Source organism: Saccopteryx bilineata, chromosome 8, assembly GCF_036850765.1.
Source record: "Saccopteryx bilineata isolate mSacBil1 chromosome 8, mSacBil1_pri_phased_curated, whole genome shotgun sequence".
In the NCBI taxonomy this organism is placed as follows: Eukaryota; Metazoa; Chordata; class Mammalia; order Chiroptera; family Emballonuridae; genus Saccopteryx; species Saccopteryx bilineata.
The window spans coordinates 40512134-40538115 of NC_089497.1; the positions used below are offsets into that span (position 1 = coordinate 40512134).

At 37.9% G+C, this 25982-nt stretch overlaps 1 protein-coding gene and 1 non-coding gene across 4 annotated transcripts in view; one reads left to right on the top strand and one right to left on the bottom strand.

Annotated features, from left to right (window-relative positions):
- CD96 (CD96 molecule) overlaps positions 1 to 25982 on the top strand; it is a 94196-nt gene that overhangs the window by 62411 nt on the left and 5803 nt on the right. The window contains exons 9-12 of one of the 3 annotated variants that reach the window (XM_066241606.1): positions 10941 to 11009; positions 11527 to 11598; positions 22078 to 22143; positions 22950 to 23030. In XM_066241606.1, coding sequence (XP_066097703.1) covers positions 10941 to 11009; positions 11527 to 11598; positions 22078 to 22143; positions 22950 to 23030 — 288 coding nt within the window. The remainder of the gene's footprint in view (positions 1 to 10940; positions 11010 to 11526; positions 11599 to 22077; positions 22144 to 22949; positions 23031 to 25982) is intronic. The other 2 variants (XM_066241607.1, XM_066241608.1) reach the window with 2 other exon arrangements.
- Positions 14364 to 14439, bottom strand: TRNAA-AGC (transfer RNA alanine (anticodon AGC)). Its single transcript has one exon. It is a non-coding gene; the product is annotated as a tRNA-Ala (tRNA).

Below are 25982 nucleotides of genomic sequence, written 5' to 3' on the forward strand. Positions count from 1 at the left end.
GAGATGCTGAGAGCATCAATTATCATATGACTAGTAATTGGCCCAGGTACTAGTCACACCAAAGTCTTTTGGCACTAAACCTAATTCTCACCACATTAGATACAATGATTTCTAAACAGAGAGAATGTTTGTTTTGCCTCCTAGTGCATACCTAGCACAGAGTAGGCCAGTAAGAAATATTAGTTGAATAAATAGAAAAATTAATGAGAAAAATGTTCCTTTGCTATATAGATATCATTTAATAGACTCTATGGTGTTAAAAACTGATCATTTGTTTTTGCCTTCAAAAAAGTTTCAGTGTACTTGACAAGTGAGGACATGCACACATGAAAATAAGAACTCAAAATTGTAAGATAAAAGGTGTCACATCATATAAAATTAAAATGCACACGGAGGCCCTGGGTAGGTAGCTCAGCTGGTTAAAGTGTTGTCCTGATATGCAAAGGTTGTGGATTCAATCTCCGGTCAGGGTACATACAAGAATCAACCAGTGAATGCATAAAGAAATGGAACAATAAACTGATGTTCTCTCTCTCTCTCTCTCTCTCTCTCTCTCTAAAACCAATTATTCAATCAATAATAAAATAAAATAAAATGCACCAAGAGAGGTATAGATCAGTATGTCTTAGGCTTTGAGCAAAGAAAGTTCCCCATGAGTTTATGGACTCAATTATTACCTAAGAGAGATGAAATAATCTGATTCATGAAGTGTGTGTTGAACTTACTTGATTCAGCTAAGAGACTGATAAACATTCTAAACTAAGAGAACAGGCTGAGCAGTTGTTCATTGGCATAGAAGTTCATGAGAATTTGAGAAAACGTTACCAGTTAAGCTTGGGTCAGAAGAGTAGGATTGTATAGCAGAGAAGCATAGATGAATTTTGGAAAATCTTTTTTTTTTTTTTTTTTTTTTTTTTTTTGTATTTTTCTGAAGCTGGAAACGGGGAGAGACAGTCAGACAGACTCCCGCATGCACCCGACCGGGATCCATCCTGCACGCCCACCAGGGGCAACACTCTGCCCACCAGGGGGGCGATGCTCTGCCCCTCCAGGGCGTCGCTCTGCCGTGACCAGAGCCACTCTAGCGCCTGGGGCAGAGGCCAAGGAGCCATCCCCAGCGCCCGGGCCATCTTTGCTCCAATGGAGCCTTGGCTGCAGGAGGGGAAGAGAGAGATAGAGAGGAAGGAGGGGGTGTGTGGAGAAGCAAATGGGCGCTTCTCCTATGTGCCCTGGCCGGGAATAGAACCCAGGTACCCCGCACGCCAGGCCGACGCTCTACCGCTGAGCCAACCGGCCAGGGCCTGGAAAATCTATAGTAAAGAGAACCTAAGCCTCAGCCTAAGGATGCCAAATGTACTCCCCTAGAGAAATGGGTCAGGGATCCCATTGAAGATTTTGTTTAGAAAGCACATGACATAATTCATTTATTACACATTTATTGAGCACTTAGTATGTACCAGATATTCTTCTAGGTGTTGAAAATAAAATACTGAACAAAGGAGAAAAAAACATGATATCATGATATTTACATTCTTCTGATTGAAAGTAGAAACGACTTTCTTCCACCTGAGTTTTCTATGGGGTTAGTTGACATACATCACATACTTTCATCAGACCAAGCACCATTAATATTTCTGTGAAGAAATTCAAGGTAAGGGAAAGAACCCTTACTACCCGTAAGAAATCTATAATTTATTATGGCTTTAGCATTAGAGAAGAAAAAAGAGCACAAATATATTTGTTAAGGAATGGAAAAATGTTACCTAATCTACAGTTACACTATGGTGTATAATTGGGAAATTTCTGAAGAATAAATAAACCTCCTTAAAACGAGATCCTGTCATGTTAGACCTCAGAACTATTTTAGATCAGTGATTCTAACCAGGGTAGTTTTGCCCCCCCTAAACCTCACAGTGACATTAAGTAGTATATAGGGACATTTTTGAATGCCACAAAGGGAAGGGGGGAGGGTGCTACTAGTATCTAATATGCAGAGGCCAAGGATGTGACTAAATACTGTACAAGGACAGGACATCCTCCACAACAAAGAATCATCTAGTCCAAAACATCAATAGTTCTGAGGGTGAGAAACCCTGTTTTAAATCAGGCTCTGGTTTACAAGTAGCTATATTTTGCTTTATAAATTTCAGCCTGTCAAGATAGTAGCAATAGATGATGTTTAGAACAATTCTCAGTCTGATTTTATGTCAAAAAAAATGTTAAATCAATGGCTGAGTCTATCTAAATAAAATTTATTTTCTTAGAATAATCACTGAATTACAATTGAAAAATTCAAATTTTGTCTTGGCAAGCTAGGGGGTAATGATGACTGACTACCTCAGAAGCTGGTAGAATTCACCCTTGTGTGTTCTTTTAAGAAAAGAAGTGAGCGCCCTGAAGCACCTTGCATGTTGGCTCAGCGGTAGAGTGTTGATCCGGTGTGTGGAGGTCCCCGGTTCGGTTCCCTGGTCAGGACACACAGAAGCGACCATTTGCTTCTCCACTCCTCCCCCTTCTCTCTTTCTCTATCCTCCTCCTGCAGCAATGGCTCAAATGGATCTTGGAATGGCCCCAGGAGCTGAGGATGATGCCATGCCTCATCTCAGGTGCTAAAATAGCTCCGTTGGACAGAGCAGTAGCCCCAAATGGGCAAAGCATCCCCCAATACGGGGCTGGCCAGGTAGATCCCAGTCGGGAGGGGGGCATGTGGGAGTCTGTCTACCTGCCTCCCCACCTCTCACCCTCTTTAAAAAAAATAAAAGAAGTGAACACAATGAAACATGTCATAGAAATTGATTTCAAAGGCTATGGTTTCATTTCAAATTCTAAGATGTAATGAATTACATAATTCAGTCATTATTATTAAGCTACATATTTTGCTGCAAACATCCAGTTTGTATTTTTTCTTCAGTGAAAGGATTTTTTTAAACAAGTGTTGACAAAAATGTAAATAATATTCTTTACCTAGCGGAGGAGACCATTGTAACTCATAACAAACGTCAACAGTTACACTGGAAAACCCAGTTCAATTCAACCTGATGTAATTGGTGTTTGTTGAGTCCCAGCTGCATATTCTGTCACAGGAAAGGACATAAGGCTGACAAGCTGAGTGAGGAGATGAAACAAGCCCAAATGGAACAATCCAAGGAACACCCAAACGGAACACCCAAATGTCACCTCTAGGGTGACACAATACTTGCACAACTCAGGGGTTTCTCCTTTTCTGAGGAGTGCCCTATGCTTCTAGAGGTCATTTATTCAACAAAAAACATTGAGCACCTCAATGTGCCAGGAATGTTTGAGTTGCTGGGAAATGGTGATAAACAAGACAGGCAGGACCCCAGGTACTCCAGCAGGACTCGCTTGCCTGGCCCCCCATTTCACTGCCCTCTAGGCCACAGGCCCTCCTAGTTTGTGGCTGCATACAATGCTTGGACCTGATGACATTAATTTTAATATTAAGCCCTCGCTGAAAACTTATTTGGTCTCACAGTCTGAATACTTCTACTTCTGGATACCTTGAAGTAACCACTGGCCGACTCACCAAGTGAACACACCTGATCCTTGGCGAGTGGGGAATCAGATACTGAAGGGTGCAGACTGAAAGAGGCAGTTGCCCAGGAGATGCAACAAAACTACTAATTTATAGCAATCATGTCAGAAAGGGGTGAGGAAGTAAACTGGAAACTATGCCATCAATGAGATTAGTCAAATACAAATCACAGGGGAAGCTGACCAGAAGATCAGGTGTAGGTCTAAATATTGGGTATTAAAGCTAAGAGAGGGTTCCCAGAGAGAATCTGCAGGACAGTGAGAATACTTTGAAGATGTGTTTGTGACAGCAACTTCCGACACCTTCCCTGGTCACGTCACGCCTGCCTTAAGGTGATATGACCAGCCTGGATGCTTCTATTGCTGTCTGATAGCCTCCGCCATTGTCATGTGTATCCAGACACTGAAAGCAGGAGAAATAAGTGAGTGCTGAGTGTGAAGGGTGTAGAATCACGGAACTCTGCACAAGAGGATCTGGAACTATAGCCCCAAATGGAAGAAAGATAATAAACAAATATTCAGATAATAGTTCAGATCAAAAACAGAATGAGTGTAGGACATAAGTAGACAAGCAGGATGAGTGCTGGCAGTGCTTGTGGGGGAGTGGCTGCAGGGCTGCTTGGCTGAGGTGGAGCTAGGGGAAGGTGAACTAATGTGAATGCACTATGGACTTGGGCTGTGACCTGAACGTCACCAAACAGCTACTGTGGCTTTTTGGGTATGTGAATAATGTGAGTTAAACAGAAGCTGTATGTCTGGTAAGTAGTAGCAGCAAGAATGGGGAGCAAGAAGACCAAATGGTGTAAGTTTTAAAGGATTTAAAGTCATGATGGTCTGAACTAGGATGGGCATATGTAGAAATGGAGAGCACTGTCGCAGGAGACTCAGCATGGTTGTCTGCCTATATGTGGGGTAAGTAAAAGGGTTTTAGAAGACTATCATACAAAGGCCTTCCAGTTTTTTTCTAGTAATTACTAAAGTGTTTTACCAGCTGCCATGATTGTATTAGTAGTTCCACGCACTAGTATTAACAGTATTTATTAATATTTGAGTGCCTCTAATGTGTCTGGCACCATTCTAAACTCTTAAATGTTGATGAGGCTGACTCAAATGTGTTTAGATGTAGTTGGTAACCTATACTCTTTTAAGTGCAATTCTCCAGTTAATGTTGATGTGGGTTCAAACTCTCATACAAAGGAAGGGCCATCAAGTTATCACCAGACTTCTCAGCAGAAACTTTATAAGCCAGAAGAGAGTGAACCCAAACATTTAAATCCTCATTGGATTCTCCCAACAACACTAATATATTAATAGGTACTATTACTCTCTCCGTTTTGCAGATGAAGATACTGAGACACACAAGGGTTAAATAACTTACCCAAAGTCATACAGAAAGTGGAATAACCAGGATAAAACCCAGACTAGTCAGACTTCAGAGACTGAGTGTGACTGCCTCTGAGAGTGCATGATGGGTGCTCAGTAAATATCTTCAGACACTGAATGAATCCCTTCTGGTAGAATGCTATGGAAAGGTCAACACGATAGCTGGCCTCTATTCATCTTCTCCTTCTCTAGACCAGTGTTTTCTGAGAAATGCAGCCTCCAGGAGTCGGGCCAACTTCCTCAGTTGGAAATAAATCAGAAAAAAAAGACCCTCCTCTTTTCATTACCCCTTCTCCTCCAGACATGATTACAATTCTTATTTCCCAGAGACATATCATATGAAACTACAGTGCTCTCTCTTGAATTCTAGGAAATACTGGTCACGATACCCTTCTCACCACATTATACCTGGGGCACATGTTACAAGCTGTTAAAGAATTTCTCTTTTCTTTTATAACTGTCACCCATAACTCAAAGGTAGCTTTCTTGATAACTGATTTTTTTTGGCTGTTTATTCAGTTTTTCCCACTTACAGTAAGATTCTGGGAAAAAGTATCAGATGACCTATTTTTCATTTCATTTCATAATTATTGAGTATCAACAAATGTGCCACATAATGTGTAATGTGGTCTGCCCTGCTTACTATCATCTTCCCTCAGGAGAATCTAGCATACTCTTTCTAGACCAATCATCCAGCAATACACAGGGTCTTGTGCAGACATGAGGATCTCACACCACATCTCTTCTTTATGCTGGCCTGAAGGTCAATATCCATTTCTTCCTGATGGATGAGGTTGATGAGGCTGACTCAAATGTGTTTAGATGTAGTTGGTAACCTATACTCTTTTAAGTGCAATTCTCCAGTTAATGTTGATGTGGGTTCAAACTCTCATACAAAGGAAGGGCCATCAAGTTATCACCAGACTTCTCAGCAGAAACTCTATAAGCCAGAAGAGAGTGAACCCAAACATTTAAAGTACTGAGAGAGGAATTATCAGCCAAGAATACTATATTCATCAAAGTTGTCCTTCAAATATGAAGGAGAAATAAAAGCTTTTCCAGACACAAAGAAGTTAAAGGAATATATCACCAGAAAACCCCAACTGCAGGAGATTATTCTACCAGATACAAAGAATAAAACAACAAGTAAAATCTCCAAGAAGTTTACAGTATAAACAGGGATAACCTGTACCAAAAAAACACGAAATGGAAGAGGATAAAAGTTACAAGTAACGAAAGTTGATGAAGTACAGAAGCACTCATAAGACAAAAGACTCTTATATATATTTATGAAACTTTCTTCTCAACAACTTAACAGTAACCACCCATGAAAAAAGCAAAACTGAAACACATGGCTTACAAAAAGAAGAAATAGAAAGTGTTGACCTGGAATGCTGAGATCACAGGTTAGAAACCCCAGGCTTGCCCAGTGAAGGCACAAAGCAGAAGCAACTATGAGTTGATACTTCCCACTCCTCCCACACACCTTCTTCTTTCTCTCCTCTCTAAAATCAATAAATAAAATCAAACAAATAAATAAAAGACCTTTTACTACCAATTTTTTAAATTATAAAATGAAACAAAGACCACATGAAAAAGCATGCCATCAGTCTCACCAGGCGGTGGCGCAGTGGATAGAGCATCGGACTGGGATGCAGAGGACTCAAGTTCAAGACCCTGAGGTCGCCAGCTTGAGCGCGAGCTCTGCTGGTTTGAGCAAGTTCACCAGCTTGAACCCAAGGTCACTGGCTCGAGCAACGGGTTACTCAATCTGCTGTAGCCCCATGGTGAAGGCACATATGAGAAAGCAATCAATGAATAACTAAGGCGTGGCAATGAAAGACTAATGATTGATGCTTCTCATCTCTCTCCATTCCTGTCGGTCTGTCCCTGTCTATCCCTCTCTCTGTAAAAAAAAAATAGTATGCCATCATCAAAAGAGCCTAGCAAACAAATTTATCTCAAATAAATCAAGACTTTACTTGTACTTTTTAATTTCTTGAAGGAGAAAACAATGACCAAATCAATATTTCTTTCATTTTTATTAACATTTTATTTTTTATTCTCCACTTATCTTACATCACATCTGATCACCTGTCTCTTTTATTTGTCACATAGTAGGTCTATAATAAATAACCCTTAAAATTTAAATTGTTTAGAAAATATTTCAGTATTTTCTCCCAGTTTTACTCAAATATGTTCTTGCCTTTTCCTTCTCCAGCAATGAGAGTAACAGTTACTGGGAAAATGGCAAGAGTCTGAGTTAAGAATTTCTGCTTTGCTTCATGATGTCATGAAGGCCTACTAGAATTAGCTCTTAGAGAACATTTTTGTCTTCTCTGTTCAACTCAGAACTGATAGAGATGTCTTTTGACTTAATTGAATTTTTAGTGATAAGATGAAAGGGTAATTTTTAATTTTAGTGAAAAGTTTTTTAAAGAGTAGAAATTAGGCCCTGGCTGGTCAGCTCAGTGGTAGAGCATTGGCTCAATGTGTGGATATCCTGGGTTCAATTCCCAGTCAGGGCACAGAGGAGAAGTGACCATCTGCTTCTCTATCCTATACCCTTCCTCTTCTCTCTCTCTCTCTCTCTCTCTTTTCCTGTCCCACAACCATGGCTTGATTGGTTCAAGAGCATCAGCCCAGGCGCTGAGGATGGTTCTGTGGAGCCTCCACTTCAGGCACTAAAAATAGTTCAGTTGTGAGCATGGCCCCAGATGGGCAGAGCATCGGTCCCAGACAGTGGTTGCTGGATGGATCCTGGTCAGGGTAAATGCTGGAGTCTCTTTATCCTCCACCTCATTTAAATTAAAGAAGAAAAAAAAGTTGAAATTAGAAGTGAGCTAGGAAGGTTTTAAACCTTCTCATCTAGCCTTATGTTAGGTTATGTAATAATGTAAAAAAGGTAATTTGTGCAAAGTGTTTTCTTCTAAACTCTTTTCCTGGAAACAACATATCATTATATATATTAATATATAATACACACACACACACACACACACACACACACACACCAGTAAGATTTAAAAACAATAAATATTCAAACTGAAGAAGAAACAAACAACCAGCAAAAAAGGAAACACCTTTCTATCACTGGGTTTGGCACATTATTTGTGTACATACTATGTTATGATATGGAACCAACTTTTGAATGTTGAAGAGGCTTTGCTGCATTGTGAAGCAAATTAACCTTAGTACAGAAACATAGGATCAATATGAATTTATTTTTCCTATTTCATATTTACTGCTGGTTTCTTCATGATTTAATACTTGAGGGTTTTATTTCGATTGGAATATTTAATTAGGTAATTGTTCTCAACAAAAGCATATTTTCTGGGTTCTTATTCATATGAGAATGTCATTGTGTTGCCTTTACATATGAATGACTACCTCCTTTGTATAAATTGGTTAACATTTTAAATTTACATAAATTGTTGTCTTGAGCTTATCACTAATGTTCTTCATTACAGCTTCAGATTTTGCTCCTGAAACTTTCCTCAGTTAGACTTTTTCTTCTTTTTTTTTTTACCATATCTATATTCTCCATCTTCCATGATTATCTTTTTTCATCTTAATCAATATGAGTCTTTTAAAGACTTAGCTAGGAGAAATACAATTATTTTTAAATGTTTTACTTGATGTCAAGAGACAGATATGTCCTTGTATAGTTGCAGAAGCTCCTGGTCAGGCTCCAGAAAAGTATAAAAAAACAACAACAACTGAGGAATAAACAGTGCTGCCACCACCAGTGTGCCACAGTTAGATCACTCTCCTATTGAGGTCATAGGTGTGCATCAAGACACATCACGCTGCACAAGCTCACACACAAGTCAGTTCAACACACAAGAGAAACACTCCTTGAGGAGTTGTAAAGGCCCAGCCAGGAAAGAAGAGGCACTACACACTGCTATTACTAAACTAAGCACGTGAGACCGCCTCAGGGCCTTTGACTTGTTGCGTCCTCTGCCTAAAAACTCCCACCACCCTCCTCTTCTGTACCAATTCTTCTGCTACTTTTTCAGGGAACTTTTTCTGGCACTCTAACTCAGCCTTCTCTCTTTCATGTGTTCTCATATTTGGATTGATTTATTGTTTCCCTGGTTGATGTCTGTATCCTCCATGAACTTGAACTCTAGGGGAGCTGATCTCTGCAGTGGGAAACACATACTTGGAAGACAGAGTCTCTCAAATGCTGGTTGACTAAGTGAAAGAATGTATTCAGTGAATAACAAGAGGTAACAATGTGGGTATTGTTAGAGGTCAGCTCATACAAGGCCAAAAGACCTTAACCTTAATCCATGGGATAAAGCCATGGGAATGAGTGGGGTTTAATTTATCTAGGAAACTAGATAATTCTCTACATGGATTCAGTTCTGCCTCCCACATGATGAACAAGGTCCCATAGTAAAGGGGTCATTATTTCAATAACCTGTGCAAACTGATTCAGAAGCTCAACACAAGACACAAACAAAATTCAGCTGGAGACCAGTAAGACTGAGATGATCTCTGGCTTTCTCAGAATAGTGATGGGGTATCATTGATCCTTTTGTTCCCAGAAGCTTACTGGCACTGTTCAGCCTTCAACGAACTCTGCAGGCCTCCTTGGAAGAGGAAGCATAGAGCAGCACTGATATCTAAGCTGGGAAGAGACACTGTAACATGAAGCTGGGATACAGTATACCTTTGGTTTTGTTGGTAGGCTGCATTGCAAAATGATTGTGATTGATCATCTCTCTATGTGAACTTCTTACAGATACATAAACCACAATGCCAATTTATTGATTTATCCTACATATACTTTTTTTTAAAGATTTGATTACCCATATTTTCTATTTAAGGCATATCCTTTCCCAGAACTGAGATCCCTGGAAGGCTGGGATGCATTCACTACTACCTAAGTTTGAGAGTGAATCAGCATTCTGGCTGTCAGAATGCAATGATATTCTTGAGAATTTTGTATACATTATACAATATTCTTTCTACAAAGCCTGGGGAGAAATATATTTTTAATCATAATAAAAGAAATAGTTTTTTTTTTCTTAAAAACTGACCTGACTGTTTTTTATTTTATGATGTTCCTCAATGACATAACATATACTCTTTATTTCTTAGCATTGTTACTAGAACGTTCTGACCAAATGTGTGGCCCACAGCTACCGAGAGTATGTGAAATCAAGAAATGCATTTTGTGTACTCTCCCCATTCAGATTTCAATGAGACTCAACATACCTTTTCTAATTATATTTTCCTTGCCTTTATTTTTCCTTTCTCTCCACTTTTATCTTATTGCATTGCATATTTATGCAAGCCACCAAAATATGCTTTGGAATAAAGGAGTACACATACATAAAATATATTGATAATTTGTTATATATAATTTGTTATTTATCTCCAAAAGATATATAACATGTTTTCAATGGAATGTTGCTGGTTATTTTTCCCTTTTATCTAAATAACTTCATCTGCAGAAATATTTTCAAATGAATATGATCTAGCCTCTCATCTTAGGGGAGAGAGAGTGAGAAAGAGAATGAGAAATGAAGGATTATAAAGATAGAGCTGACTCTGAAAGTTAAGAATTTATGTAAATACAAAACCTCACTTAGTATGCTAAAATATTGTACACAGTTGTGAAAATTCACTATAAGTTCCATAAGGGTGATAACTTTGTTTTCATTGTTATTTGCATGTATTGTAGAATAGAATCTGGTACAATGTAGACACTGTAATAATATATTTTGAAAGTATGAATGTAACCACTTAGCCTTAGTAAAAGTGAGTGAGTATCAAATCAATGATGTTGAAAATTAGATATGTAACCATAAGCATGTACTTTTTGAAGTCAATTTCATAACTTATAAAATAAAGTGAATACAAAATATTTACTAAGATTCTTTTCAACTCTAATATTCCATGCTCTATAGGCCACCGTTGTTAATCATAGTGGCAGTTAAAAATGTGAATGTAAATACCCATAACAATTTGGAAAATTTGTTTTCAAATAGGATATCCAGTTACAACTTCAACAACCCTTGTAGATATGAGTACATTGACTCCAAACAACATACCTCAAAGTGAGTATAGCAACACTTTCCTGATGTGATTCGGAGACAACCGATTCCTAAGTTTTCCTACAGATAGGATAATGTTGAAGTTTGGGGAAAAGGCTTTATTTCCTCATTTGAGGTTGATATTTTGCATGCAGAATAGAGTTACTTGTAATTTGTAGTCTCATTACTATAGATTGAAATGACAATCACTATAATCTTAAAAATAAGGATTGGTGATTTATTATTATACTGTGCCTTTTATTTGTCATGACATTTTAAGGTAATATTTAAGTAATCTTGAGAGTACTCCAAGTGGTCTGAGTTGGTAACAAGGACAGAAAAGAAAGCAAATCATGACAAACTGTCATTAAACATAAGCTACAGAACTGGCTCAATATGCCCACTAGTGTTGCTGCTAAGAAAGCATATTTTCAATTTCCAGATTTCCCCCAAGTCATATAGATTAAAAATTCAGCACATCAAAGCAAAGTTAAATTACAGCTTTACAAAAAGGTTGCATTCTAGAAATTTTGTCTTACAGCTAGCAATTCCAGTGTGACTACCCAAGGCTTCAACCACTCCTGGACCTCCGGCGGGAAAGACACCAAAACCTGTAAGTGTAACTATGAGTCCCTTTTAGTCCTCTGGACCTCAGTCATTTATATAATCTGTATATTAACACTTATGTACTTTGTTCATAATTATAGTAACAAATATTTACAAAGCATCGACCATATTTAAAACATTGATGTTGGAATCTGTGAATAAGCAGATCTAAATTCTAAACTCTGGTAGAAGAAAGACAGACAAATAGTGATAAGTAAAACCGAAAAAAATAAATTAGTGAAGGTAGACAGAATAAAGGGTGAGTGTGGGCTGCCATTTTAAATAGAGTAAGGGCTTTCAAAACCTTAAATTTAAGGTGACATCTGAGTAAAGATATAAGTAATGGAAATGAAAATGCATTTGAGTACATCAGGGGAAAGAGCATCCTAGCAGAAATACACAACACTAATAAAATGAAAGGAGGAGCCCCATGTGAGTTGCAGGAATGGTTTGTTACTTCTCATGTGGTCAAATAGCAGCTACAGGGCCTGTTGCTGCTGCTTCAGCAGGTCTGGACAGGGTCTGAAGAGAAAATACCCTCTCTTGGTGGTTAAGACAAAGATCATTGTTGTGGCAACATAGCAAATAACATGGCAGAAGTGAAGACTTTGGATACCGAAGAGCAGAGCTGTGAATTTAATTACTAGGCCCTCTGCTATGAAAAGTAAATGTGTATATTCCCTTTTGGAAAGCATTTAAGTTGTATATTTAAAATTTCTCAGAATCTTTTCTTTCACTGTTGAGAACTTTTCCTTAAGAAATAAATAAAAGAGAAACATGTATGTTGTTTTTTATAGCATTGTTTATTTATTTCATCTCTTTATGGACATCAGGTTTATAGATATGAATTAATCATAATTTTTAATCCCTGAGACACTTTCATCACGAGCTTGTACATAACCATTTATAATATAATATATTATATTTATTTTAATAAATAGGTTAACAATATAAATATATCCTTTAACAATGTGGGTTTGAACTGCATGGATCTACTTATATGTGCATTTTTTTAATAAGTACATATACTGCTGTAAATGAATTCTCTTCTGATTTTCTTAATAACATTTTCATTTCTTTAGCTTACTTTACTGTAAGAACACAGTACATAATACATATAACACACAAAATATGCATTAACTGCCTATGTTACCAGTAAAGCTTTTGGCCCACAGTAGGCTATTAATGGTTGTCTTGGAGGAATCAAAAGTTACATGCAGATTTTCAGTTACACAGGGGTCAGAGCCCAACTCCCATGTTGTTCAAGGGTCTGCTGTAATAGACACCTATGAACTGACTGCCCAAATAAATACAAAACTAAAAAGGCATTATCAGAAGAGAGAGCACACAGAAATCCACAAATAAGTGAAACTTAGATGAATGCCAAAAGTAGAATGGCAAATTACTGTGAAGAGAAGAAAATTCTCAACAAATGGACCTAGAAACATCGGTTATTTATAAGAAAAAAAGTATGAAAATTTACTACTACCATAAACATTACACAAAAATAAACTTCCATATATTTTAAGTTCTTTATGTAAAAAGTAAAGCATTGAAACGTAATAAAATAAAGGTGGATTTCTCCCAAGCTTTGGGTTAAGGAAGAGCTTAAAGAAGAGACATTAGACATTAACCACACCAAAAAAATATTTTAAATAGAATTAAATTAAATTAAGGAACGAAATTATCAAAAGACACCTTAAGGAATGTAAAAAATAAGAATGAAAATTGTTATCTGGGAAAAGTTATTTGTCATACATGTAATTGAAGAAAGATCAAGAATGTATAATTCACAAAGGATCAAAACTTTATATAAAAGGTATATAAAGAATGCCTATAAATCAATAAGAAAAAGAAAGTAAGTAATAGAAAATGAACAAACAGGCATATACAAATCATGAAACTAATGGCTAGGAAAACAGGTTCTCAGCCTCTCTAGTAATCAGAACGTGCAAAAGAAAACCAGAATCAGATAACCCTTTTATAGCTAATTAATCAGCAACAATTAAGAAGTCTGTAATTACCAAGTGTTATGTGGATTGTAGAGCAATGTAAGTTTTTATTTATTGCTAGTGATGGTATAAACATTGGTACTATCATTTTCTACCACTTTGGCATTATGTTTAAAAAATGAACATTTTCATACCCTGCATTCCAACAGTTTTTCTCCTACATAAATACTCCACCACACACACACACACACACACACACACATAAGATATATCTAAGAGATATATACACTATAATAGCAACAATGATGACTAGCCTAAATGGTTATAGCCAGGACAACAGATAAATTGTAGCATAGTCATATAATAAAATATCACAGAGCAATAAAAAATGAGTAAATGACAGTCACATACTATAGCATGAATAAATCTTCATAACATTGTGTTTAGACAAAAAATTATTTAAATGCAAGGTGACCATATATGGAATGATATTTTTATGTATTTTTTTTTCTTTCATTTTTCTGAAGCTGGAAACAGGGAGAGACAGTCAGACAGACTCCCGCATGCGCCCGACCGGGATCCACCTGGCACGCCCACCAGGGGCGGTGCTCTGCCCCCCAGGGGGCGATGCTCTGCCCATCCTGAGTGTCGCCATATTGCGACCAGAGCCACTCTAGCGCCTGAGGCAGAGGCCACAGAGCCATGCCCAGCGCCCGGGCCATCTTTGCTCCAATGGAGCCTTGGCTGCGGGAGGGGAAGAGAGAGACAGAGAGGAAAGCGCAGCGGAGGGGTGGAGAAGCAACTGGGCGCTTCTCCTGTGTGCCCTGGCCGGGAATCGAACCCGGGTCTTCCGCACGCTAGGCCGACGCTCTACCACTGAGCCAACCGGCCAGGGCATGGAATGATATTTTTAAATAAATTTAAAAGCAAGTACTACCAACCATCATATGATTTAGGCATAATATGTGATTAAAAAAAAGTTAAAAATTATCTAAGTAAGTAAATAATAGACACAATATTCAGAATATTGTTTGCTTCTAAATGCGCATACCGAGGATGGGTCAACGTAGACATGTGATATTATTTATAACAACCAAAAATCTGTAGTGATTGAAAGAATATGTGTACATATGGGCAAGGACAAGAAAAGAAAAACAAGCATAAACACACACACACAAAATGATCAACTTAAATGAAATTTTTTATTTCTCTGTTTTATTTAAATTGTTATCAGAATAGTGTGTGTGCCAGAAATAAAAGAGAAGTTCTTTTCATCATATGCATCGCATCAGTGTGAAGCGTACAGGCCATCCAACATACTTTCTGCCTTGGAAACTAGAAGACTAAAAGGGTCTTGCTTGAAAATATTATTTCTACAAGTTCAGTCTTGGCCTTTTTAATAGATTTCATAATGAAGTGAACTATTTTAATCCTTCACATTTTCGTTCATTGTCCAGTTGAAAACTTTATTTAGCCTCACACATCTCTTTATAATTCTTACCATAAAAATAACCTTAGAAATTGTGAAATCTAGAAAGACACTTTGAAACACAACAAACAATTTTATTTTCCCAGCCATGAAAGAAAACCCATAGTTTTACTTATGGAAGAATAAGATCTTGTTAACTGATTCCAATTTTTTATCCTTAAACTTATAGAAAAATTCCCTGCAGTGAGTTATTCCATTTTTCAATCATTGATAAAAAAACACATTAGGATCCAACAAGTGAATATTGATTGCTTATTCCCAAACTTTTTTTTTTTATTAAGTGAGAGGTAGGGAGGCAGAAAGACAGACTCCCACATGTGCCCCTACTGGTATCTACTCAGCAAGCCCCCTACCAGGCAATGTTCTGCCCATCTGAGGCCACTACTCCATTACTCAACAACCAAGCTATTCTAGTGCCCGAGTCAAGGCCATGGAGCCATCCTTAGTGCCCAGGCCAACTTGCTCCAATCATTTGAGCCATGGCTATAGGAGGGGAAGAGAGAGAAAGAGAGAAGAAAGAGGTGGAAGGGTAGAGAAGCAGATGGTCGCTTCTCCTGTGTGCCCTGACCAGAATTGAACCCAGAACACCCACATACAGGGCAGACACTCTACCACTGAACTAACTGAGCAGGACCAACCCAATCTCTTTTTGAAACATGTTTCTACTCACTAGATTGTATAAAAATGGGACATCCAATGTTAGATGATGCATTTGTCAAGTTTCGTGATAAGCACTTATAGTTGGATTTTTTTCCCCAGTACATTTATTTATTTATTTATTTTTATATAAATAAATTTTTATTTTAATGGGGTGACATCAATAAATCAGGGTACATACATTCAAAGAAAACATTTCCAGGTTATCTTGTCATTTAGTTATGTTGCATACCCATCACCCAAAGAGAGATCGTCCTCTGCCACCCTCCATCCAGTTCTCTCTGTACCCCTCCCCCTCCCCTCCCCCTCTCCCTCCTTCCCTCCCCCCACCCCCCATAGCCACCACACTCCTGTTCATGCCTCTCAGTCTCGCTTTTATGTCCCACTAATGTATGGAATCCTGCAGTTCCTGTTTTTTTCTGATTCGCTTATTTCACTCCGCACAATGCTACCAAGACTCCACCATTCCGCTATAAGTGATCCAATGTCACCATTTCTCCTATCTGAATAATATACCATGGTGTATATGTGCCCCATCTTCTTCATCTAGTCCTCTATTTTTTTTTTACAGTGATTAAAAGCCTTTAAGCAAACTCTTGGCCAATACAGCAAGAATCCATAAATGAGTAGTGTCCTTAACATGTTCCCCAAGTCCAAGTTGGAATGTTCAGAGACAGGAAAGAATGATGATGGATAGATTTCTGGTGGCGTGCACACATAACAGTGTTTCTAAGGTCCTTCCTATTTGTGAACATGTGCTATGGGATATTTGTTTATATGTGCATTTTATGCAGCTCATATTTACTTGGATGTCACTAAATAATTCTGAGTTTATTGCACGTACTCTAAATTTATAAATATATGTTTTAAGGTATTCCTTTGTTGTCATTCTGTTTATCAGCTTTAAGAAGTCTAAGCTGAGATTCAAGAATATTGGAGTCTCATCTTAGTTCAGCTTCCAAATTCCCTCAATCTGAAATAGAAATGTTTATTTTATTTTAACCCCCTATGAAATGGGGATACCAAATCTGACCAATTAAATGCCCCAAGTTTATAAGGTTAATAACATCCAAGGACATATTTTCGTCCTGACACTCTGCTGATCAGGCCATGAAACAGAAAATTGAAGCTTAATTATTTTTTTTCTTTTTGGTTTTCTCTGTCATCTATCTGGTTCACTGGAGATGAAAGCAGCATTTAAATCAGTTAAACTGCTTGAATTAGACTAGCAGATGAATGGTAGAAATCTCCATGGGCCCCTGTCCCTCTAACTTGCCCCATTACTAAAATTAACAAGCTCACTAGCAACACACTCACACACACCTGGGCTTCAGAGTACTTCATATTAGCCTTACAGGGAGTCTTTCTGTTCTTTGCCCATGCATTTCTTTTTTTTTTTTTTTTTTTGTATTTTTCTGAAGCTGGAAACGGGGATAGACAGACAGACTCCCGCATGCACCCGACCGGGATCCACCCGGCACGCCCACCAGGGGGCAACGCTCTGCCCCTCTGGGGCATCGCTCTGTTGCGACCAGACCCACTCTAGCGCCTGGGGCAGAGGCCAAGGAGCCATCCCCAGCGCCTGGGCCATCTTTGCTCCAGTGGAGCCTTAGCTGCGGGAGGGGAAGAGAGAGACAGAGAGGAAGAAGAGGGGGAGGGATGGAGAAGCAGATGGGCGCCTCTCCTGTGTGCCCTGGCCGAGAATCGAACCCGGGACTTCTGCACACCAGGCCGACACTCTACCACTGAGCCAACCAGCCAGGGCCGCCCATGCATTTCTTATTCTTCAAAATTTATCCATTCTTTCTCTTAAATCTTAAAGATGTATTGCTTATCTTGTCTATGGTTCTGTGAGATTCTTCTGAGGCTTTTGGTAGCTGTGCCTGATAATTTCATAACAACTCTTTCTACTCTCCATTGGCAGTGGGTGATAGAGAGGTGAGAATTGAGGGTTTGAGGATCAGTGACGTGGCAGAGACAGGGCAATGAGAGAGCCTAGAACAGTGCTGAGCCCTGTTTCTTTTTACGGTTCCATGATAATCTTCAGTTCTTCTGTTCCTTGTTGGCTGGTATACTGATTCTCTAAAGTCACCATTCTTTTTTTTTCTTTTACAGAGACAGAGAGAGTCAGACAGAGGGATAGACAGGAACAGACAGACAGGAATAGAGGGATAAGAAGCATCAATCATTAGTTTTTCGTTGTACGTTGTGACACCTTACTTGGCTCTTGATTGCCCTCACATGTGCCTTGACCGCGGGCCTTCAGCAGACCAAGTAACCCCTCGCTTGAACCAGCAACCTTGAGTCCAAGCTGGTGAGCATTTGCTCAAACCAGATGAGCCCGCGCTCAAGCTGACGACCTCAGGGTCTCGAACCCAGGTCCTCAGCATACCAGTCCAGCGCTCTATCCACTGTGCCATCACCTGGTCAGGCTAAAGTCACCACTCTTGATCTCAAATTCTAAATTCTTATATGTCTCAGATCACATCTTATTCTATTTTCATCTTCTCTAAAATGCTGTACTCTCGAATAGTGGCTTGAACCCAAGGTCACTGACATGAGCAAGATGTCACAGACTCAGCTGGAGACCTCAGTCAAGGCATGTATCAGATACAATCAATGAACAACTAAAGTGCCCCAACACACTTTAATTCTTTTTTTTTTTTTTTTGTATTTTTCTGAAGTTGAAAATGGGGAGTCAAACAGACTCCTGCATGCGCCCGACCAGGATCCACCCGGCATTCCCACCAGGGGACGATGCTCTGCCCATCTGGGGCGTTGCTCTGCTGCAACCAGAGCCATTCTAGTGCCTGAGGCAGAGGCCATAGAGCCATCCCCAGCGCCTGGGCCAACTCTGCTCAAATGGAGCCCTGGCTGCGGGAGGGGAAGAGAGAGACAGAGAGGAAGGAGAGGGGGAGGGGTGGAGAAGCAGATGGGTGCTTCTCTTGTGTGCCCTGGCTGGGAATCAAACCTGGGACTCCTGCATGCCAGGCCGATGCTCTACCACTGAGCCTACCGGCCAGGGCCAACACGGGTTAATTCTTATCTCTCTTCCTTTCTGTCTCTGTCTCTCTTTGTCTGTCTAACTCCATCTCTCTCTCTCTCTCTCTCTCTCTCTCTCTCTCTTTCTCTCTCTCTCTCTCTCTCTCTCTCTAGAATGTGCTAAAAAAAAGTAGCAACATAATTCTGCTAAAATTCTTCAAGAGATTTAAAAGTGACAAATGGAGTAGTCAATGTGGGACACATCTTAAAAATTGGATATCTAAAGTGATGGGATTCAGCCAGTTCACACCAGTTCAGCAAAACTGATACGTAATATTTTGTTGAGTTCACTGAACTGGTTGTTAAAATGGCACTTGTGATCAGGGTTTTTTCTTTAAGGTGAGTGCTTGGGCAGTCACCCAATGTGTAAATCACAAATTTTTATTTCTTAATTCTTTTCTAATGTTCATCTGCACAACAGCATATTCTAAATGCCTGTAGTAATAATGTTCATTCCATCCACAGGTGAAAAAAATTTAACAGAACTATGCTTGTAATATTTATTTATTTCATAAAACTCATTATACTTTTGATGAAATACTACATTTTAATTCCCTCGCATTGTTCCTTCAGTAAATGAACCTATAATGGAAAGAGAAAAAGTGCCAAACAACCAGGAGGTGACAAGCTGTCACTGGAAATATCTTAAATAACAATTTTATTGTTTTTGACAGGTATTATTTAATATTTTTTTCATTAATATTTTAAAACTATTTCTTATAATCTAGTGTTGTGTACCCCTTTTGTTGTTCTTATTTAAGTATTAAATGCATGAAACAATAAACTACCTTTTGGTATATCGTTTTTTTAAACTTAAAACGGTCATTAGGGTAGAAAACAAGTTGTTAAATTATTTGAATCCCACCACTGGATATCTAAATGATAGAATGTAGGAGCTTTTAATAAACTATTGTATTAGTGAAAGATGAGTCATTGAAGGTAGCCAACTCTAGCTTGCTGAGGGCGCTATAAACAAGCATTCTTCAGGAAGACCTCTCTCCTGTGAGAGCATTTGATGCAAGAATTGTTCATCTCCTCATCTTGCTGAAAGACTTTTATTTGTAATATATTCTTTATCTTGAAGTTTTTCCTTTACATTACTTAAGTATGTTCAGACAAGTTGAATTCATCAACTGGAAGGTCCTATTTGTTCACCTCCTTCCATTCACTTTCCACTATATTTTTTAAACAACGAAAAAAAAAATTAAAGTCAACATTAGAAAAATAACTTCTTATTCTCCCAAAGTAGGTTTTGTAGTTTAATTCTATCATGCATTTTTGAGATATCTTCTTACACTTAAAAAATTCTTAGAAGTCTAAAAAGAAGCTTTATGATATGGTCAAAGGCTTTGTATGATTTTACGTACTGCCAGTTTTGTCATTTAGATGGATCATACTGATGATATTATCATCTCCTGAAATTGTGTTATGCTTCGTTATTGCATTTGAAGAGAATCAATATAGACCAGAAAAGAATAGCATTCTGTATTTGGAAAACTAAAACAAAAACTTTTGGTTTCCACATGTAACTGATCATTACAAAAGGTTCTCTATCGCCTGGCCTGTGGTGGCGCAGTGGATAAAGTGTCGACCTGGAAATGCTGAGGTCGCCGGTTCGAAACCCTGGGCTTGCCTGGTCAAGGCACATATGGGAGTTGATGCTTCCAGCTCCTCCCCCCCCTTCTCTCTTCTCTCTCACCTCTCTCTTTCTCTCCCTCTCCTCTCTAAAATGAATAAATAAATAAATTAATTAAAAAAAAGAAATGTTATAAAAATAAATAAATAAAAAAGGTTCTCTATCAACCTGCTGATAATAGGGTAGTAAACATGAAATGGAATATCCTTATTTTTAAATACTTATTTTTGTCAAAGGGATAAAACTTGACCAACCATTTGTATCTTAGCATAAATTAATTTATCACATACTTTCTTTAAAAACTGAATTTGAAGAAATAAGATACAAATGCATCAAATCCTAAAAGTAAAAAGTAAGGGAGATACAATATTGAGCCAAAAATCTGAACAAACTGCCTTCATCATAATTTTACCTAAATTCAGGCCTGGTTCCAATTTTTTGTTGTTGTTGTTGTTGCTCATTGTCAATCAAATTTCTGGCTTAATGGCTTAACCATTAAAAATGGGCATCAAAAAAATATGCTCAGTTCATAATCATCCCTAGACCCTGATAGTCTCTCTAGAAAAAAAAAAGTCAAAATCACTGGTCCAAGGTCAGAGAATTATATTGAAAATAGAAACATGTCTCTGATGAAGTCAAACTCAAAATAGCTGTGTACAAAACCAACCTACCTGTGGGGGTGATTTCACATTGAATTTGCCATGACAGATCATCCCATGAGCAATCCATAGAAAGCACTGACTTACAACTCTCCTGAAGGACCTGATAACATACTTTTGTCTGCAGCTGCAACTGCTATTGGCATTCAGGGAGAAACCAAAGGAGGATAAGGGGTTTTTAATGTTTGTTTTATTTCATTTTATTTTATAGGTTTTGTTTATTGGTTCTGGTCTGAACACACAAGAGAACACTTAACTTATAAAATCATATATGCTAATATTTTAAGTAAATGAGCATACTACTCATGCACCACTATATTTATTTTACTTTACATCACATTACTGGCTTGTTATCAAATGTAGATATGTAGAGTTTGCCAAGATGTGGATTTCTTACCAGAGATGGGTAATTAAACAAAATGAGTTGATGCATCTATTTCAAAAGCCATATGTGCTGTCTGAATTTGCTGCCATCCACTCAAGGAAAAGATTTGCCTCTGAATGCATCAAAAGGACAGACCCAGCAGATAACAGGCCTGTGACCATAGGGGGTCTGACAATTCTCTGTTGACACAGCTTAGTTTTTAAAGTTGAGTAAGAATGTCAGCCTACCCACAAATACAAACTATTTTGTTTTCTCTGTTCTGTCAAGGTTTTCAACATCCTATGCCACTTTCCTTGACTGAAGGCCACCATAATACACCTGAGTTTTCATTCTCTCCTATCCTTTTAGCTCATCTGTAGGATGGACAGAACAGTCACAGCACAGTCTCTGGGGCTGGAAGAACCTCTCCTACTATTTTCCTTTTATTCCTTCTTTCTTCTTCTAAGTGGTAATAATCTGAACCTTTCTTATTAGAGACCTCAGAACCATAGGCAGCTCCCATTTTATTTTGGGACAGTCTAATGTCTGCTGTAGAATACTTCAATAATGTTGCTTGAAATGTACATTAATATCCCTTTTTCATAATCATTAGATTCAATTAAAGGTCAAGAAGAGAAAATAAATGGTTTTATACAGATTGATTCTTCCAGCATGTTCTTCCTTTAGCAGCTTCATGGACGCCCAGTGAAATGAACAGTACATTTCCCAGAAGTACAAGCTCAACATTCCATGGTGAGTACTCAGAGAAGACTGAGGGTCAGGGAAGACACTGGTCTGCTTTATCTGGACAGACACTGGTCTGCTTTATCTGGCCTTTTTTAAAAGGACGGATAAGGACCCAATCTCAAATAGGTATTTAAAAGTTCATTTTGATCATGAAAATGACAGTGATAATGAATGGAACCAAAATTCTTCCCAGTCACTGAAAGAAGACAGACAGAGACCAAGTCTTAGATTTTTCTCTATTTTATTTCTAAATAAAATCTATGTAATAGCTTTTTTAACTAATTAAAATCATTAAAAATTTATTGTCTTATTTTTCCATCGGAAAATTGAATGCTTTGTCAATATGGATTTGTTTATGCAAATGTTGCAAAAGAATATGTCTTGATCTTTTCAAACACATTAGAGTAGGGAGAATCAGTATTTTGATTGGCTGGACCTTTGATATTCTGAAAGAATAAGAACAGAATTCATCTTTCCATAATCCCAACTTAAGATAATTGTCAATAATTACTTAAATTTCTCATAGAAATTCTTTAGCAGGTATCAGTTTGTTTTGTGTGCTGTACAGTTTCTCTTTTTCTCTTTAAACCACTAAGAAGTTTTGCTACTTTGATAGTCATTAGATCCTAACATCTTAGCCTTGCTGTAAATTGGTTCTTACTGAACTTTACACATAAAATTTTAGAAGCATTTAAGCCATTTAAATTGAGTTCTTTCTAAGAGCAAGTGAAATCCAGTTATGATTGTACCCCATTTGATCAGGATGAGATTGGTGTTAAGATCAGTTCTGATAATTCCCTTGATATTTATAGGTGATGACTTTGCCAGCACGATGAAAGTATTTTCAGAAGTTCCCACAACTGCCAATAGAACTAATATCACCTATATCACTGGTGAGTCATGTGTCACTTATTTTTTGTATGTTATATTTTATTCACTCAACAAATATTTATTGAATATCTACTATTTGCCAGACCCTGTGCTAGTTGCTGGGTATACAGTGAAAACACTGACCTCCTGAAGATGATACACAGTAAATAAGTAATCATACAACTAAATTTATTTGTGACATGCTATGATACAGTACAAGGTATTTTCAGAGTCTAACAGACAAATCTGAGTTTAATTGGGGAATAGGAAAGGACTCACTGAGACTATATTTAAATTAAAATCTGAAAAGTGAACAAGAATTAGTCAGGCAGAAAGTAGTGAGAAATGTTTCAGTCTTGTGAAATACAGTCTGAGTCAATAAAGACATTGTTGGAACAAAGAGAATTTTTATATCTAAATAATAAAAATTTTTCAATGCTAAATTAATCCCTTATTTTATATCATAAGCAGGCAAAAGATTCACTTAATTTAAGACCCTCCTGCCTGACCAGGCAGTGATAAGTGCACAGAGTGTTGAACTGGGATGCTGAGGACCTAGGTTCAAAACCCTGAGGTTGCTGGCTTGAGCGCAGGCTCACCAGCTTGAGCATGGTGTCACTGGCTTGAGCGTGGGATCATAGACATGACCCAATGGTCTCTTGGCTTGAGCCTTTGGTCACTGGTTTGAGCAAGGGGTCACTGGCTCAGCTTGAGCCCCCTTGTCAAAGCACATACGAGAAAGTAATCAATGAACAACAAAAGTGCTGCAACAATAAGTTGATGCTTTTCATGGAATGTCATGCAATCCTCAGATCATTAGAACATCATCTTTCATACAACATGGCAACAGAGTTGCAAACTGAGGTCCTACCGATATTTTTAAGATATTGGTGCCTACAAGAACTGCCTAGGTTAGAGATGGGGCAAGGTTGGAACCGCTTCTTCACTGAGACATTCCTAAAGTCAGTGGCCTCATTTTTTATATTTGATTTGAAGAAAATTTGTAAACACTGATATAACACCCACTTAAAAACTTTTGTTCTTTCATTTCCCTAAGACTTGAGAGGTAAAGTGTTATATCCCACCATATTATATATTAGTGTAGAACCTAATCAATTTTGACTTCACTAAAACAGAACTTTGTATAGTTCTGAGTTAGCCATCTGTATAAGTGTTTTTTTGTGATCATAATAATATAGTCTGGTTTGAACTACTATGAACTCTCTCTAGCCACCTGCACATACACAGTGCCAGATGGTTGTGTTTTATAGGACTACATGAGCTTTCAGGGTACCCTCAGTGTCTGTTTCAACAGGGCTGAGGTAGGGTGAGCATCAGGGAGATCTCAAATCCCTGGATTTATGTTGTAAAAAAAAGTCTTTCATACTGGTAACCAATGTTAACATGACATCATGTGGCTGCAGTTCAAACTATGTAAAACATAGACAAGATTTGGTACCTAATATTTTAAATATAGTTTTTTAGCCTATAACTTTTGAGTTGGTTTTTTTTTGAGACTTTGCTGTAAAAAAAAAAAGCAGTATAATAAATCTAAACAATAAAAGAAATTAAAAACCTAGTCTCCACCTACAAGCTGTTTATAATCCAGTTGAAACAATAAAAGAAAACCAATTCAGATAACTCTGGTATAAAAACGCACTTTTTTCCCAAGTGATCTGTATAATCTTGAAAGCTAAGGATTTATCTGTAATGTATAAGGAATTTCACTGAAGTGTTGTTAGAAGTAACAAAAACCTGGAAACTATTCAACCATCCAACATTAAGAGACCAATTAAATAGACTATAGTAGATCCATACCCTGGAGAACTAGCCAGGATTTTAATAGAATGAGGTAAATTTCTATGCACTTCTTTGGAAAGTATTCCAATAGCCTTTTTTAAGAGAAAGAAGCCAGAGGACAGACAGAACAGTATGTATAGTGTGCCCCCATTTCTAATAAAAAGAATATATATTTATGATACATATGTATGTTTATGTATGCATAGAAAATTTCTGGTACAATATATGATTAACTATTGAAATTCATTGCCGCTAGTGTGAGTAACTGGAACCTGAAGTAGTAAGGGTGCTTCCTTTTCATTATAGTTTTGTGCTGTTTAAATTTTTAACATGATAAAAGCATACTTTTTGGAAAGAAAAAGTACTTTTATTTACTGTCAGGTAGAACCAGGCAACCTCATTTACTAAAAAGTAAAATCATACAGGATATATTTATTTTGCTGCTGGTCTAGGATCCAGAATATTTTAAAGCCTTTGATTCATGCATCTTGACTTAATCTTTAAATGTTAAAAAGTTAATGAATGAGTTGAGTAAGGGTATGGTCCGCATGGATTTAAAAAAAAAAATCAGTCCATTGATCACTCACCAGTATAATTTTAGCCTGTCCTTTACTTTCAACTTCCTCCCTTTTCAGACCATAGAAACAACAAAACCAACTGGTTTTCTTTTCTTTTCTTTTTTTTTTTTGTGTGTGTGGCAGAGACAGAGAGAGTCAGAGAGAGGGACAGATAGGGACAGACAGGAAGGGAGAGAGATGAGAAACATCAATTCTTTGTTGCAGTTCCTTAGTTGTTCATTGATTGATTTCTCATATGTGCCTTGATCGGGGGGCTACAGCGGACCGAGTGACCCCTTGCTCAAGCCAGCGACTTTGTGCTCAAGCTGGTGAGCCTTGCTCAAACCAGATGAGCCTGTGCTCAAGCTGGCGACCTTGGGTTCCGAACCTGAGTCCTCCACATTCCAGCCCGATGCTCTATCCACTGCACCACTGCCTGGTCAGGCTGGTTTTCATTTTACTACTTTTGTCTCTTTTTCTCTTTCTATTCCTGAAATGGATATGGGAAGAAAGAAAAAGAAATGAAAGAGGGAAGGTGATAGAAAAGAATAAGAAAATCTCTACCCTGGATATGATTCCTTGAGTGACATTCAAATGAGAAGTCTTGGAAGACAGTCC